General features: G+C 49.2%; 1 protein-coding gene across 1 annotated transcript in view; it reads left to right on the top strand.

The window, feature by feature from the left end:
* Positions 1 to 17,298, top strand: part of LOC147346240 (uncharacterized) — a 244,910-nt gene that overhangs the window by 210,922 nt on the left and 16,690 nt on the right. Inside the window, exon 6 of the mRNA XM_086372367.1 lies at positions 15,828 to 15,886. Coding sequence (XP_086228493.1) covers positions 15,828 to 15,886 — 59 coding nt within the window. The remainder of the gene's footprint in view (positions 1 to 15,827; positions 15,887 to 17,298) is intronic.

Here is a 17,298-nt window from a genome sequence, read left to right as displayed (position 1 = left end):
TGTTTCTGTGTCTATGTTTGTGTATATTTCCCCAAAGATATAAACAGATTTCTACCTAATCACCCATAGAGAAATCACTGACTTTTTAGTGTCTTGCTCTTAACTATTAATGCTGGTCAAGGATTACCTGGCATTTGTGAAAAAGAAGTCTATAACATGTGAGATCAAGAGAGAGGGAAATAAACAAACTGGAGGGGACAGAAAAAGGAGCTGAAGGGATGAAAGCCAAGTCTAGGGGCAGAAGAAAACTTCAATAAAACTATACTTCATGTCCTCAGAGAGATAAGAGGAGATAATGCATCCATAAAATGAGAATGGGGGTTGTAAAAAAGGAACATTCAAAGAATAAGGGCGGACTCTAAGAAGTTAAACATATAACAGCAGAAATTTAAAAATCAGTGGAAGGTTTGAAAGTGAGTTGAGGGACTTTCTTAGAAAGTAGGAAAAGAAGACAACAATGTAGGAAGTTGGAAAAAAATAATTAGGAGATTTAGAAGCTCGGTCCAGGAGGATCAGCAGTAAGGGTTCCAAAAATAGAGAGCACAGACACTCGAGGGGATGGAGGTTATTGGAGAAGCTATGTGAGAAAGTCCGCAGGACTGAAGGACACGGGCTTCCGGGCTACATGGAGGGTGCAGTGGGTGCAGAGAACCACCAGGTGACCTGTCCTGGTGGAGCCCCAGAGTGTTAAGGACAAAGTGAGGCTTTATACAGCTTTCAGAGAGGAAGAAAGTAGATTGCATACAAACAGGACAGAACTCAGCTTTCCAACGGTGTCTCTGGCAACTGGAAGACATGGGGACAATGCCTCCAGTCTTCCAAGGGCGGGTGGTTTCCACCTTTCTGTTCACAGCCAAACAGACTATCAAGAGGGAGAGGGAATAAAGTTGGTTCGAATAGGCATGGTCTCAGAGGGCGTACCTTCTACACACCTGTAAAAATGAAGCAAGCGAGTACATCAAAATGAAAATGGTGACAGCAGACAATGTAATGGGTCCCCAAAGATGACTGCATCCTAATGCCCAGAACCTGTGAAAATGTGAGATTCCATAGCAAAAGGGGAATTAAGTTTGCAGAGGGAATGAAGATTGCTAACAGCTGACCCTGAGATGGGGTGATGATCCTGGGTTATCCCTCTGGGTCCAATGTAATCACAAGGGTCCTTAGAAGCAAGCGAAGGAGGCAGAGGAGCGGATGAGAGTCATGACGTCTGGGGAGGACTCTCCCAAGGTCGCTTGGCTAGGAGATGGAGGAAGGAGCTCTTAGCCAAGGACTGTGGGTTCCTCTGGAAGCTGGAAACACAGACAGCCTCTCGAAGCTCTTCTCCCCCAGAGCCTTCAAAAGGAAGGCTGCCAACATCTTGATCTAGTCCAGCAAGACCCATTTCAGACTTCTGACCTGCAGAACTGTAAGGCAATACATCTGTGTTGTTTGAAGCCACTTCGTTTTCAGTAACGTGTTACAGCAGCAATGGACACTAATACAGTGTGGGATTCAGGAAGCAAGGAGTAAGAAATCCCAGGTGACAGCTGTGCCGAAGGCTCAGGTCCAGACTGGACTTGGAGCATGGAGAACTCTGGATGGGATCATGCCTGGAAAAAAACAAAAAGGAACGGACAGACTGCACTGAACTGTTTGGAGAGGGATTTGAACAGTTCTATGTGTGTGCAAATAAGGATTGTATGCTCAGTCGTGTCTGACTCTTTGAGACCCCATGGACTGTAGCCCGCCAGATTCCTTGGTCCATGGAGTTCTCTGAATACTGGAGTGGGTTGCCATTTCCTTTTCCAGGGGATCTTCTCGACCCAGGGATCAAACCCACCATCTCCTGCACTTCTGCCTTGGCAAACAGATTATTTACCACTGAGCCACCTGGGAAGCCTGTAAATAAATGTTAGGTGCATACAAAGCCATTTTTAATACTAGAGAAAATGTTACGGAAGAAAGGAACATCACGTGGCTTATCGGTGAGCAGCGGCTACTCAGTCACCATAGTGTGAACACCGACAATTGCTTTAACCAAGATGGTGGCATCACTCTGTTGGGAGAATGGAGAGGATAGAAATGTGGGTTTAGAGGAAGTGGGGTTGGGGGCATAGGAAACCTCATCTTCCTCTCTGGGGCACTAATAGATAATATCTAAAAATGGAAGTTCTGTAAGTGGTTATATGTAGTGTGTGCTCTGAACTGAACTGTGGCCCTCCAGAATTCAAATATTATATCCCTAACCCAGTGTGTCTATATTTGGAGTAAGGAAGTAACTAAGGTTAAGTGAGGTTATAGGGTGGAGCCCTGATTAGCATCCTGATAAGAAGAGACCCCAGGGTACTCACTCTTGACTGTGTGAAGACACGGTGAGAGGTGGTCGTCTGCAAGCCAGGAAGCAGGCTCTCCCAGAAACCAGACTGGTTGGCACTTAGACCCTGGACTTCCTAGCCTCCAGGACTATGGGAAATACATCTGTATTGTTTAAACCACCCAGGTCTATGGTGTTCTGTGGCATGTTTTGAAAGTCGTAGCTGACTAATGCAGCATGTTATTTAGAAATATGTCACCAAAGACCATAGATCAGTGATCGGTGATGTGCGCTCAGTCATGTCTGACTCTGCGACCCCACGGACTGTTGTCCTCCAGGCTCCTCTGTCCATGGAATTTTCGAGGCAAGGATACTGGAATGGGTTGACAGTTCCTACTCCAGAAAAGACCATAAGAAATAGCTAAATAATTGAGAGTGATTATCTCTGGGAACTGGAAATCAGTGTGTAGCCAGGAGTGCTGTTTTTCATTGTTGGGTTTTATTACTTTTACTTTTTCAAGTCTTGTATATGTGTTAAAATTTTAAAGTAAAACAACAACAACAAAAATGGAATTTATTGGCTTAGGTAAATATAAAGTTCAAAAACAGAGTGATCTTTAGGAATAGCTTGATGAGATCTCCAGCTCCATTTTTCTGTAGCTCAGTGCTGTCCTCTGAACTCTTTTATAGTAGCAAAACACTTGCAGTAGCTCCAGCCCTTACACGTACCTTCAATATCTCTGATAATGGCGCTTCTCCCCAAGAGCTCCCCAAGAAACATGTCCTGCATCTTATGTGATAGAATTTGTTCCAATCACTATAGCCAGGGAGCTGAACTGAGCTGCTTGGCTTAAGCCAACCATAACCCACCTCAGAAATACATTGGCTATGAGGTGCAAGTGGTAATCTGGGAGGAAATTGGTGTTCTTCTGCCAAGAGGAAGGATGAAAGGATGATGGGTGGCTCAGAGTAGCAAGTGTCCAGTACAAATGTGTTCCTCTGGAGAATATCTCTTTATGAGATGTAGGTCCCTCCTAATTCTTTTGTATGGTTGGTTGGTTGATTTGATGGCATTAACTTAAGTTAAAAGTTAACTTTTGCTCTGTGTGACTCATGAAATAGGGAAGGCTGGACATAGAGAAAATGACTTGATAAGAGAGGTTAAAGGGGGCATCCCACACCATATAAGTGATGTGGCAGCATGAAAAAATGAAAGGCAGAGGTGAGTCCAAAGCCCCATTCTTAGGGGAAGTGTGTTCTACTGTGACTCAGTTGGACATGATCAAAAATTTCAGCCTGGAGTGATTGAAGGACAACCCCTGAACAGTTCCCAGACTTCATCTCTCTTCCCAGCCAGCCTACCACAGATGCCGGAAATTGCGTCATTAGAAACTCATCTCTGTGTAAGAAGTTCCCATGACCGTTGGGAGGGGGGTACATTTGGCTATTGCCTGTTGCTAAAGCAGAAGGCCTTAGTTTGCCAAATCCTTCCTGGACAGCTGCAGCGGGAGGAGATTTGGGGTGTGGGAGGGGAAGAGGGGAGAAGTATCTGGAGGCGGGGGGCCCACTCAGCACAGGTGTGGAGGTGGGAGAAAGAGAACCAGGTGAGGACTAAGATGCCGTGGGGGCTGGGGGACAGCACCAGGTCCTTAGTCCCCAGAGCGCTAACCTTAACCTGAGTCCTGATAAGGGGAGCACTAGACACTCTCTACGACTTGGTTAGCCAGCTTGCCAAACTCATCAGCTCACTCCATCCCTCTGACTGATGTCCACAGCTGGAGGAACACTTGGGGCAGGAAGGCGGCTGTCCAACACTTGGGGCAGGAAGGCGGCTGTCCAAAATGTCCACCGTGTCTGCTCCCACCAGCTGAGCTGAATGCTTTCCTAGAGGCAGCTGGCTTACTTCCCAAACCTGTTTATGCCAGTGGAACTTGCTATTGTAATTATGCAATTTAATTAAGTATTATACAAACCAATTAAATCTCATTGCAAAAAAAAATTGTTTCAAGGAAACAATTGGTTGAAAATTTGGAAAGACTCAAAAAAAAAAAAAAAACCAGTTCATTTTATTTAATAAAAAAATGCTGTTGAGTTAGATGTGGATGAAACAACTAGGAAAGGTTGGGGAAATATTCACGAAATTGAGGGAGACTTTTGCATTCAGATTATTTTGCAAGTGTATTTAGCTTCTCATTCCATTTAAGAAAACCATACTTAGAAATAAGTGTGGTTTATGCCAGAAAGACAGTCAGAACAATTACATCCAGGAGATGAGAAGGTAAAGAAACATCTTGGCTTTATATCCAAAGTTCAGTGAGTGAATATACGAACATGTAAGATGCTAAAATGTTTCAGCTCACTGGCTAATCATCTCAGCTAAGAGGGCTTCCTGCATAGCTTATTTGTGGTGGGCTTCATCTCCTGGACACTCACTCCCACTCTTCTGACTCAGAGGCTGGTATGCAGGGCGAGATCACACTTATCAGCCGCAGATGCTTAGTTGGCCGGGTTTCCCAAAACTGGCAGAATTGGGAGAAGCCAAAGAGAAGCAGGAAAAAAAAAACAAAAAAACTGAGGATGGCTTCAACCTGGATCAGCCCCTCTGCTGCCCCCCAGCTGTCACCCAGCGGCCTGAGCAGTAGGTCCAGCCTACACTGCACTCTCCCCAAACTACGCACCCCACACCCCACCCTGAGAGAACAGGGAGCAGGGTGACTCCATATGTGAGACTCAAGCTCAGAGGCAGCTGCCATTTGGGTTCTTTATCTGCCCTCATGGCTGCAACTCTGGCCTCTCCACACACACCTCCTTCTCCAGCCACATCTGCTCACTCACTGCCTTGGTTATGCTTGACCACTCCTACCTATGCCTGTTTGCTAAGAGTCTCTCTTTCTAGACTGCCCTTTGCCCTGACTCTTCATATCTTCCCCTTCCTTCAGCTTCTGCTTACTGTCTGCTGCCTCCAGGAAGCCCTCCTTGATTACCCGCTGAGCTTACTGCATGTACCACCCTCCTGCACTTAGTCTTGACTGCTTTCTCATCTTTCCAAGATGCGGGGTGATTTTAGGTGCCGAGGAGAGGTTCTCACCCAGGTTCAACCCAACACCTCTCCTGAGCTATAAAATTGGAGTTCTTCTTGAGACCCTTTCTGGATTTTATTTCAGACACTCCTGCACAGTCACCACCCTGCAGGACTGCACAAATTTCAGCACTAAAGCCCCCACAATGGACATAGAGATTCAGGAATATTTGTCCTGAAAAGTTGATGTGGGAGAACCACGGACTTCCGACGGGCTGTAGGACACTGGGTTCCGTCCCTGGGTCCCCAGTTCTCAAGGGAAAGTTGTAGTTCCGTTTGACTCAGTTCCTGCAAAAACCTTTAAATCAGAGACTTCCTGTAAGCAAGGCACTGGGGTGGGGGCAGGGAGGAGGCAGGATGGGCGGGGCCGGAGATGAATGACATATGATGGCGCCTCCCCTCAGAGCGCGTGAGCAGGTGGGGAAGATGCCCACGTGCCTGAGGAGCTGGGACGGTGATGCACAAAATCCCGAGGGACGTGTGGTGTCCCGTCAGACTTCTTACAGGGGGTGAGAGCTGAGGGGACCTGCGGGGAAATCGGAGGGTGGGCCTTCCAGGTGGGCGGGTGGCCAGGACGGTTCTCATACTCCACACAGATGCAAGTAGTGCTTCCGGCGGCCCTGGTACGCCCGGGGGCCTCTGTCGGGATCGCTTCTGACGCCTCGTGGGAGGGGAAGCTGGGTGGTTGAGGAGACATCTTTTTCTAAGTCGGGCGGTGGGAGTTCCAGGGAAGAGTTCTGACTGAGCTTTCCCAGGCCCCAGAGGTTGGTTGACATGCTGGAGGGACACGTCATGGTTGGCCTGGGACAGCCGCTTTATGCCTACTGTCCCCCGGTGACTATTAACAGCGTCCCCTTTCATTCTCAAAGTGCCCTTGTTTGGCTAATAAAACGGCGTGTCCATGCCGGGGAAGTGATGCGGTCCCGGGGGAGCAGGGGCCGCAGGAGACAGCTCCGGAGGCGCCTTCTCCAGGTGCTCCTTCTGCTGTGGGCGTCGCCCAGCCCCTGTCCAGACACCCGCTGCACCACCCGCACTGCCTGGACCCTGCTGGCCACCGTGCCTGCAGGTACGGTGTCAGCTGCAGGTCTGTCTTTCGCATCATTGGGGTGCAGAGTAAACAGTGGAGTTTGAAAATAAAAAGTCAAGTAAATCCTTTCCCGGGGGAATCAGTTTTTTTCTTCCATCTGAAAGGGGGCTGAAAGCATCTTTTTCTCTAAGAGAAAGCGTGCTAGTTGCTCAGTTGTGTCTGATTCTTTGCGACCCCATGGGCTGTAGCCCACCAGGCTCCTCTGTCCGTGGAATTCTCCAGGCAAGAATACTGCAGTGGGTTGCCATTCCCTTCTCCAGGGGTTCTTCCCAAGCCAGGGATCCAACTCAGGCGTCCTGCATTGCAGGCGGATTCTTTACCGCCCGAACCACCAGAGAAAGCCTAGTATTAGTTACTCCTATCACAGTGGACACCAGGTGAGATAGAACTTCTGGAAAGTAGGTTTAGATACAGGGGGGAGCATGAGTGATAGGGTGCAGGGCACCAGGACAAGGGCAAGACCCACACAGGCGGGAAAAGCCCCCAACGGGAAGCCCGTGGTCACGAAGACAGAGCACGTCCGCTTCCCGGTTCCGCCGCGTGGAGCCCCGAACGCCGCCTTTGCCAGCCTGATGTCCGTCCCCGCGGGGGCTGACGAGGCAGCCTTGCTCCCAGGGCCCTCCGGTTCCCCTCCCCACACGCGTGCCCACACCAGCCTCGAAGTCCCAGCCCCACTAGGCAGCAGAACCAGGCCGACAGGCAGAGTGGGCAGCCCACGCGGCCCCAGACCCCATCAGCCAATGAAGGCAGGCACATAGAACCTTCTTATTAAACCCAGGAGACTCCCTTCCGCCCCTCAGCCCCTGTGGGAATTCTGCTGCGCTGAGATGCCTTCTTCAGGAGCCCTGCAGACGTGAAGGCTTTGTCATGCTTTCTTCCTTATGTTATGGAAAGAAAACATTTTTCCCCAGATTTAAACCATTGTTCACTATTACAGCGTCGAATATTCTCTTATCATTCCCCTGCATCCACTCAGGTTCCACTGAGCTTTCACCATCCTGCCTCACCAGCCAGAGAGCATTGGGAAGGACCCCCTCAGTGGGCGCCCTCCTCCTTCTTACCCTGGCAGTGTGGGCAGGGACCCCTGGGGGTAGGGGCCTGGATAACCTTTCCCTGTTCCTCAGGCAAGGATCTGCTGGCAGCGCTGGCTCAGATTTGCCCAAGCCCAGGAACACTTGCCTGAGGCCAGACAAAAAAGAAGACGTGTGTGATTGAGCAGTCGGACTGGGGCTGGGCAGCCTGACCAGAGAGATTGGACCTCTGTTCCTTGGACAGGCTCTCTTGCTTCCCTATCCCAGGCCCCAGGCCCCAGCTTTGGCTTCAGCTCTCTGGGTTCAGCCCTTTCTCCTCCTCAGGCTGTTTTAAGGTTCTAGGCCAAGGTCGCAGAAGTTCAGACTTCCAAGGGAGCCATCACCCACCAAAGCAATGACTGAGAGGATTTGGTTGCCTTGGAAGACACTGTTCTCCAGTGACACACGCATACTTTCCCGTCCCCATCCCCCCACCTCTCTCTCTCTCAATTAGAGCAGACCAACCTGGACTGGTGCCCTGCGGGCTGGACCTCAGCTCATGGGTTTCCCCGAGATGCCCACATGTTGAACCCCGGAGCCAAGGGCCATGCTACTGCCCTGCAGGCTGCTTGGCAATGACCACACACACACACACACACATACACACACTTTGCAGCACTTCCAGGGAAAAGCAGGGCAATGTCCCTTTGTTGAGTGGGCTCTCAACGCCAAGCAACATCGCATGTGCAAGGGTGTCTGGGGGAAGCCCCTCTGAATGTGCTCCCAGGGTTGGGAAAGTGGCCTCTGGACCAAACGCAAGGTCTCCCCTAAGGTGTGGGGGGTGCTGCTGTTTATTCTGTTCAGCAAATACTCAGGAGTTTGCTGGAGGAAAGGGAGGCTTACCATCAGATTCTTTCCTTTCGTGGGGAAATAAAGAGGCATGCAAGTAATCACTGTTGAATTCAAGGAATGTTTATTGAGCACCTACTGTATCGGCTGTTGTGGGTGGAGGAACAGTAAAGGTTGGGTGGAGTCTGGCTGTGGGCATAGGCTGGGTCTCTGTTTGACTCCCTTCTGGAAGGCAGTGGTGGTGAGCCTGGCACAGAGCATGTGCTCAGGAAGAGTGAGTTAAGGCTCAGTCACTGCCTGGCGGGCAGAATTGTCCCGGTTGCTGGGGTCCGCGCCTCTGTTTGCCTCACCAGCTGGGCGGGGCAGGGGGTCCTGCTGGCCTGCCCCCTTGGCTTTCCCAAACAGTCTCTAGCACTTCGGACAGGCGTGGTTGTACTTCCGGTTGAAAGGACCGTGTTGGTCTCTGGAGCTTCCTCCAAGACCCCAGCGTGGCACCTGGTGGCCCAGTGGGGCCCAGTGATGGAGGTGGGTACTAATTGGCCCTGAGTATTGTGTTTTTGGGTTGGTTGTTTTTTTAACTAATAGACTATTTTTTTAGAACAGTTTTAGGTTTATAGAAAAACTGAGCAGAAAGTACAAAGTTCCTACATACCCTCTTTCTTCCCCTCCCTCCAAGTTTCCCCTACTATTAATATCTTGCATTAATGTGGTACATTTGTGATAATTGGTGAACCAATACTGATACATTATTATATTTATTAGTTTATTGAAGTATATTGTGTTTGCTTCAGGTATGCAGCAAAGTGATTCAGTTATACATACATGTATGTATATATGTATGTATATTTTTTATTATTTTCCATTATAGTTTATTAAAAGATACTGAATATAGTTCCCTTGCTATATAGTAATTCCTTGTTGTTTGTCTATTTTATATACAATACTGTGCATCTGTCAATCTATTGGTATATCATTATTTACTAAAGTCCATAGTTTACACTAGAGTTCACTTTTTGTGTTGTACAGTTTTACGGGTTTTGACAAATGTATAAACCCGTGTGTCTACCGTTACAAGGTCACACAGAATGGTTTCGCTTCCCTGAAAACCCCCTGTGATTCACCTGTTCATCTGGACTCTCTGCCCTCTGGCAACCACTGATCTTTTTCTTATCTCCATAGTTTTGCCTTTTCCAGAAGGTCATATAGTTGGAATCATATAGTATGTAGCCCGTTCAGATTGGCTTCTTTCACTTAGTAATATACATGTAAGACTCCTTGATGTCTTTATGACTTGATAACGCATTTCTTTTTAGCACTGAGTAATATTCCATTGCATGGATGTACCACAGTTTATTTCTCCATTCGCCCACTAAAGGACATCTTGATGGCCTCCACTTTTGGCAATTATGAATAAAGCTGCCATAAACGTCTGTGTGCAGGTTTTTGTGTGGACCTAAGTTTTCAGCTCCCTCGGGTGAATACTTAAGTATGTGCTTGCCGGATCCTATGGACAGAGCATGTCTGGTTCTGTAAGGACTAGACAAACAGGAGATGGACTGTCTGTGCCATTTTATGACCTCAGCGTGGTTAATTTTAATATTAGCAGAAAAAGCAAACTATAACCAACATAACACAGCCTCCAAAGGATCCTGGGAAGAGAAGCCCCTGCCTCTCTGTCACCATAGACTTCAGCTGACCCACGCTAGCGACAGCTCATCACCCCAGGCGTCTTCTCACCAGCCCAGTAGCACTTCCCATGGGAGCGCAGTCAGCACTCATCCATGTGCTGGGCTCGAGCTAGGAGCTAGCACTTAGCAGAGAGCACACAGTCTGCATTCCCCCATGGGGCTGATCTCCCAGGGAAAAGCTGGTCTCACCGTCCTCACCAGAGAACACAGATGCCGCACCTGGTGCCAAGTGTGTCCCACTAGCTCGTTTCATCTCTGTTTCAGCCCCAGGAGGTAGGAGGTCAGTGCCATTATTCTGCCCATTTTGCTGGTGAAAATCTAAAGCAGAGAGAGGTTAAGTCACTTGTCCAAGGTCACATAGCTGGTCAATGGCAGGGTCAGTCTGGCTCTAAACCCCAGAGCATTATGGCCTCCTGGGAGCTGCAAGGCCCTGCAGCAGAGACTAATGACCTCCCTGTCCCCTGAGGGCACCTCTCACAGCCTGTATCCCTCCCCGTGAGGTAGAGTCAGTCGCTTCAAAGTCATTCCTGGAGGGGGTTGTGGCGGTGGGGATAGTGTTCGTGGTGGGAGGAGACTGTAGTCTACCTGCTGGCATCCAGCGTCAGACAGGCTCCTCCCAGCCCTGCGTGCTTGCTGAGGCTGCTATGGGGCGCAGGGTACACAGGACGCACGGGAACCCTCCCACCACCCACTAGGTGTGTGCAGGCCCCAGACTGGGAGTCTGGGACCCATGTTCTGCTTCTGGTCTTGTCCTTGGTGTGACCTGGGGTGAGGCATTTGCCTTCTCTGGACTCAGGTATCCTGGTTGTAAAGTGAGGGATTTATAGGGTTGCTCTAGCATGGACATTTGATGCTTTTCAAAAAGCCATTAGAGACCCTGAGAAGAACAACACCCAATTTTCTGTCACATGTTGATTGTAAGTGCTGTGGCAGTTCTTAGAAGAGAAAGGTTAGTGCTGATTTAAAAAAAGAAAGAAGGAAAAAGATTTCATGAATTTGCGTCAGCTCTCAAGGCAGCATCTCTACAAAGGTGCTATCGAGAACAATGGTGTTTATCCATGAGCAGAAAGGTCACAAGGGGCCAACGTCACGCCTACAGCAGGCTCTGACCTGTCTCCAGTCTGGGGCCTCCTCCTCTCAGGTGTCCAGGCCCAAATATGGCCTGACCCACAGGCACTGTTTCCTTCTGGGCCTAGACTTTCACAGTCCCCAAAGCATGCAGTGCTCTGTCTGGTCCCTTCTGGTTGACATCATGCAGGTGAGATTTCATACTGAAACTCGCAGACCTTGAGGGAACACCTGGAAAAGGCTCTGAGTTCTAGGGCTTGGTTTGAGCAAGGATGCTTGTGAGCTGGATTCTTCTGAGAAGGTCACTCGGCTTCTCTGTGCTTCCCTCTTCCTGACTGTATAGTGTCCTGGAGGGAGTTTGCAAGCAGGGACCACACCTTCTCTTGTGTGCATCCCCACAGGTAGCAAAGACCCTGGAATACTGCCATTGCTCAGTAAACGGTTAACTCTATCCCACCTGCCAGACAGGTACGTGGGAAAACACTTCTTTAAATTATAAAGCATCACACAAGTGTTAGCTAATATTAATTAATATTGGAGTTTGTCACTCAGTCATGTGCAACTCATTACGACCCTGTGGATGGTAGCCCACCAGGCTCCTCTCTATGAGATTTCCCAGCAAAGAATTGGAGTGAATTGCCATTCCCTTCTCCAAGGAATGTTCCCGAACCAGGGATCGAACCCTGGTCTCTAATGTTGGTCCAAGCGTTAGGCTGTTAGTCTCATAGTTCTGAGTCACATTTAGTCTTCCTATTGCTACTGAAAGCCAGGAGCAATCAGAGAAGAGGGCCTAGATGTTTGTGGCCACAGATTTGCAGACATGTATGAGCCTCCCACCTTCAGTGTCTGTATGCTTGGGGAGGAGAGAAGAGGGGATGAGAGTGAAGAAAGGGAGGGAGGTTAGACTGCACAGCCTGGTCAAGGGCCAACTGTTTCTACACATGACAGCAGGCTGGAGCCAGACCCCTCGGCACCTTGACCTCTGGTTCCGAGTCTCCTCGGGGAGAGCCAGGCGTGCACTCCCTGCAGAGGTCTGCCCTTGACAGACAGCGCCGACTGGTCATGGAGCCAAGGGCTGAGGAGACGGAGCCTGGGTGATGATGTCCTTTGGCCCATTTCCAGCCCTTCCTGGAGATACAAGGAAACAAGTCATTAGTATGGAGTGTTCCTTAATGAGAGCAAGGCAGCCAGATTGTTGGGTTTGAGATCCCCCAGGTCAGGGTCCAGGAAGGCACTTGAAATCATTAAGGACCTTTTGCTGGCTGAGGGGCCATGAACTTGAACCTTATTTCTCCAGAGGTGAAAGCGTGCCCAACATTTGGGAGGATGGATGGGGTGAGGGATGGGTAACTATTAGCTTGGAAAGTTGATAGCTTCACATTCTCACTGCAGACCATAATTGTGGGAAGGGACCTTCGTGATCACTTCCTTAAGTAGCAAAGAAGACCAAGGCTCAGAAAGGGAACGAGGCTTGTCGGGAGCTCTCATCAGACTCTTCTTATCTCACAAGCCTGGATTTTTTTTAGGTCTTTATTGAATTGAATTTGTTACAGTACTGTTTCTGTTTTCTGTTTGGTTTTCTGGCCACTGTTGAACCCACACCCCTGCATTGGAAGGCAAAGTCTTAACCACTGGACTGCCAGGGAAGTCCTAAGCCTGGATGTTTTCTCCCTTTTTTTTCCCTCGTAACATTATTTTTTGAGGCTTAAAGCACGTTCCAAGAAAAAAAAAATCTGGATACAGAAAAAAAAAAAGTATCCATGCTATTTATTCACTCTCACTCACAGAAGCTGTTAGCTCTAATGACCTTTCCAAATTAATAAAATCTGTAAATGTTCAATTGTTTATTGCACACATTGAGTTACACCTCAAAATGGCTGGAGGGACCCACTCGCCTGCCTGGAGTTTCTAGCTCGAGGGTTCTGCAGCCAGCAGATATGCTCTGCACCCCAGGCAGGGAGCTGTGCCTGGATTCCCTGTGAAAGGAGGCACAGCCCGTTTTCCCTCCCAGAGCTTTGAGGGAACAGCACGCGGTGTGCTCAGAGCCTGTGGCAGACAAAAAAATGTTAGTGATGATCCCGGTCCAAAGGTCCTTCCAGAGAATTTAGGGGAGAGACAAACCCTTCAGACATGAATATAGAATCATTCCCAAACAAATGCTCGAGGGTGGCTTTGTGACGTTTGCAGAACGTAGATCCACTAGAAAGGGTCGGATTTGGTTTGGTGGAGGCCACAGGAAACGGCTTTCTGGGCAGGCAGCATGGGCGAGAAGGAGCCCATGTGCCTGGGGGAGGAAGCCAGTCCCGGGTGTGGGGGATGGGCCCGGCTGGGTGGAAGGGGTCCCCACTCTGGGCGGTGATGGGGTTCGGACTCCATGAGGTAGGCACAAGGAGATCCTGTTTGTTATGCTTAGACACCTGCATCCATGATGATGCTGCATGAACACCATGTTTGCAAGCCCAGAGTGACACAGCCCAGTTTGTCCTTGAGTGAGAAAAGCTGTGTTACCACAGGAGGATTTTTTTTTTAATTGTGGTAAAATATGCATAACATTCGGGGAAGGCAATGGCACCCCACTCCAGTACTCTTGCCTGGAAAATCCCATGGACAGAGGAGTCTGGTGGGCTGCAGTCCATGGGGTCGAGAAGAGTCAGACATGACTGAGAAACTTCCCTTTCACTTTTCACTTTCATGCACTGGAGAAGGAAATGACAACCCACTCCAGTGTTCTTGCCTGGAGAATCCCAGGGACGGCGGAGCCTGGTGGGCTGCTGTCTATGGGGTCTCACAGAGTCGGACACGACTGAAGTGACTTAGCAGCAGCAGCATACATAACATTTACCATATTAACCGTCTTTAAGTGTATAGGTTAGTGGCATTGTTTATTCGCATTGTTGTGCAATTATTGCTACCATACATCTCTAGAATGTATGGTTTCATCTTCATCTTCCCCAAATTAAACACTAACTCACCATTCCCCTCTCTCCCCAACTCCTGGTAACCTCTGTATTCTACTTTCTGTCTCTATGAATTTGACTGCCCTGTGATTGAAGTGTGAAAGTCAGCTCAGTCGTGTCTGACTCTTTGCGACCCCATGGACTGTAGCCTGCCAGGCTCCTCTGTCCATGGAATTCTCCAGGCAAGGATACTAGAGTGGGTAGCTGTTCCCTTCTTTAGGGGATCTTCCCAACTCAGGGGTCGAACCCAGGTCTCCCACATTGCAGGCAGATTCTTTACCATCTGAGCCACCAGGGAAGCCCGGATACCCATATGAGTAGAATCATACACATTTGTCCTTGTCTTATTTTCATTTACCATAACGTCCTCTAGTTCATCCATGTTGAAGGATATATCAGAATTCCCTTCCTTATTAAGTCTGAGTAACATTCTGTCATACATGTGAACTGCATTTTGTTCACCCATTCGTCCAATGGACTCTTGGGTTTCTCCCGTCTCCTGCCTATTGTGAGTGATGCTGCTATGAACGTGGGTGTGCGGCTATCTGTTTAAGTCCCTTGCAGGATGATTTTGAGCTTTTAAAAACAAGTGCTTCGGGTTTTCAAATCATCAGGGGGGATCAGCTGACCCTCACTGCTATCACTCCATAAGGAACAGATTGTCAGCTTGCAGTTTCCCACGCGTGAAGACTCTTCTGCCTTGAGCAGAGCTCTTCATTGAGCTCTGCCAGGGACACAGATTGCAGGCTGGACTCTGCGTGCACACGGCCCTTCCCCACACCACACTAAGCGGCTTCCGTCTGCGTGCTAGCCAGTGTCAAGGCCTCTTTGCCTTCACTTCTTATCCTGAAATGCATCAGTCATGTTGAATTTGTCCCTCACTGAGGTAGCAGATGCTCTGCACTCTTGCTTGGTAAGTTCTTTCTCCTACCTTCTCAAATGTATTTAGCCACGATTGTAAAAGCCACGGGAAATCACACAGGCACAATGCTCCCTTCTGGTCCTATGTCCTCCCCACCTTCTCCAAAAATCTCTCCGATCATTGCCGAAGAACTAAAAGACATCCTGTCTTGAGGCATCACTCCCGCTGGCCATTAATTGCCTCTACAGATCCCAAACTCACCTAAAGCGCATTAAAGTGATGACATGCTCAGGCAGAGAGGCAGGAGGATGCACAGTTCAGGTTGGCGTTGTCATTAACTCAAGTCTTTGGTGTCAACTCCCTCCCGCACCGAACGTCCTGCCTGGCCCTACAGTCAACCTCCGAAATGCATTTTCTGGCCTTTGTTGGTTTGTGTCAGCTCTTGAACATTATTTAAATGTAGTTTGGGGCCCATGCATGCAATTACCATTGTGTTATTATTCAGAACCAGATTGTTAAGATTCAGGCAGCTGTACAAGGAGATGCCCTGTGCTGTGAGGTCCAATTTAGGAGGGCCTTCCGAGCTGGCGCACAGGGTTGCTAGGCAACCCCATGCTACAGAAGAGGAGGCCTCACTCCGAGTGGGAAGAAGCCCAGCGCCTTCAGGGAATTGGAGGCAGTGGTCAATCTGAGACTGGCATGGCGCCGGGGAGGGGGAGGGAGGCGACGTGGGCCGAACCCACGGCCGGAGGAGGGGGGATCTTGCCAGGGGCGCCCACCCAACTAGCACGCGGTGTTCCTGGGAGGGGAGAGTACTGCTGGGAGTGAGAACGCAGAGAAGGTGCAGAAGCCAGAGGTCGGCCAGGAAACTGCTGAAGGATACCCAGAGCAGATGCTAATATGCTTCTCCATCCCTTTCTTCTCTTTGCAGGAAATGAGCAGGTTTGCACAGAAACTGCTGGCCTGAAATTTAAGAAGACGTGGTCGCTTGTGAGTCTGAATTTTGCTTTCTTCGGTCTGTGGTTTGACAGTGTTCCTGGGAAGTGGGTGGGTTTCCCAGTTTGGGGAAGGGAACGTGACCTGGATGAAGTCAGGCTTTTGGTTCTTCTGGAAGGTGCCTCTGTCTGGGTGGGACTGGACCCAGGGATGGAAGGCTATGAAGGCTCATGGTCTGAGCCTTGGCTCTGCCCTCTGAGTGGAGGGTGCCCACTGGCTCATGATAGAGAGCAGCTCCCTTGGGGTCGATTGGTGTGTGAGGAAAGCCGGACTCCTTTGGTATGAGGATGACGTGTTTTTTTTTTTATTTTAATTTTTTGCCCTGGGGCCACGAACAGTTTGCACAATTCCAAGTTTGCTGCTAGGGTGATCTTATTTAGAACAGTAAATTCTCATACAGGCCCTTTAGCAGTGTGTTAAACTGAGAGCAATCATATGACGCAGTCCATTACTCAATCTGGGAGTATTGTTAATTCGCCAGATGCCTGGTACTATCTGGTGGCCCTGAGAAATACAAGAGAGGCTGCAGGTTCAGGCTCTGTTTTGGAGGAACGGTCAGTCCAATGTGGGAAGAGAAGACATCTGCCCATGAAACCATGAAAGAACTTTATGAAAGGGTACGCATCCTGCTCTGGCCCGTGTGGCCCAAGCAGAAATGCTGGTGATGGGAGTGGTTAGGGAAGGTGTCCTGGGTAAAGGGAGAGCTGAGCTGGGCTGATGGAGGAGGAAGGCTGTTCCGGGGAGAAAGGAACAAGGATGAGGCCCCAGGATGGGAACACCCAATGGCCTACGTGGAGGATGTCGTAGACATGGGTCTAATGGGGAGGGGAGGAAATGCTGGTGACACTGGGCAGGACCAGATAGTATAGGGCTTGACATGCCTTCATGAATGGTTTGCAAAGAATCAGGATAGCAAGTATCCCTGATCTATGTAAGTAAAATTAGGTTTCTGCCAGTTTATGACTCATTACGTGGAAAAGAATATATGGGTTTTTCAACAAGTTGGAAGTTGTATTCAAGATCAACACAGACACTGGGTAGATTACAGGAAATTCACATGGGGGATACTCCTTGCATCTCAGTGAGAGAGAGATTCCACCTTCTTCAGACAACTGCAGCTGGGGGTCATGAGACTGTGATGGGGACCCACCCTAAGCTTTGGGTGGACTTTCACCAGGACAGTGTTCCCCGTGTCCACTTGCTTTTCCCTGGAGTTGCTTCTCATGCAGGGAGCTCCAGGTACTATGCCCAGGGTGAGGAGCAGCTGGGGTATATTTATGTAACAAAGGTTAATTTAATGATTTGTTCCAAGCAAGCAGAGGATCCTTGCTTGTTCTGAATGTCAAGAACAACCAGGATTTATGTGGCGTTGCCCGTTCACAGCACACTGGACAGTCCTGCCTCAT

Source organism: Bos grunniens, chromosome 24, assembly GCF_055505025.1.
Source record: "Bos grunniens cultivar Pamir isolate PY7600 chromosome 24, Bosgru_T2T1.0, whole genome shotgun sequence".
Lineage (NCBI taxonomy): Eukaryota > Metazoa > Chordata > Mammalia > Artiodactyla > Bovidae > Bos > Bos grunniens.
Note: the sequence above shows the minus strand (reverse complement) of the source record. Positions and strands in the feature narration are given on the sequence as shown.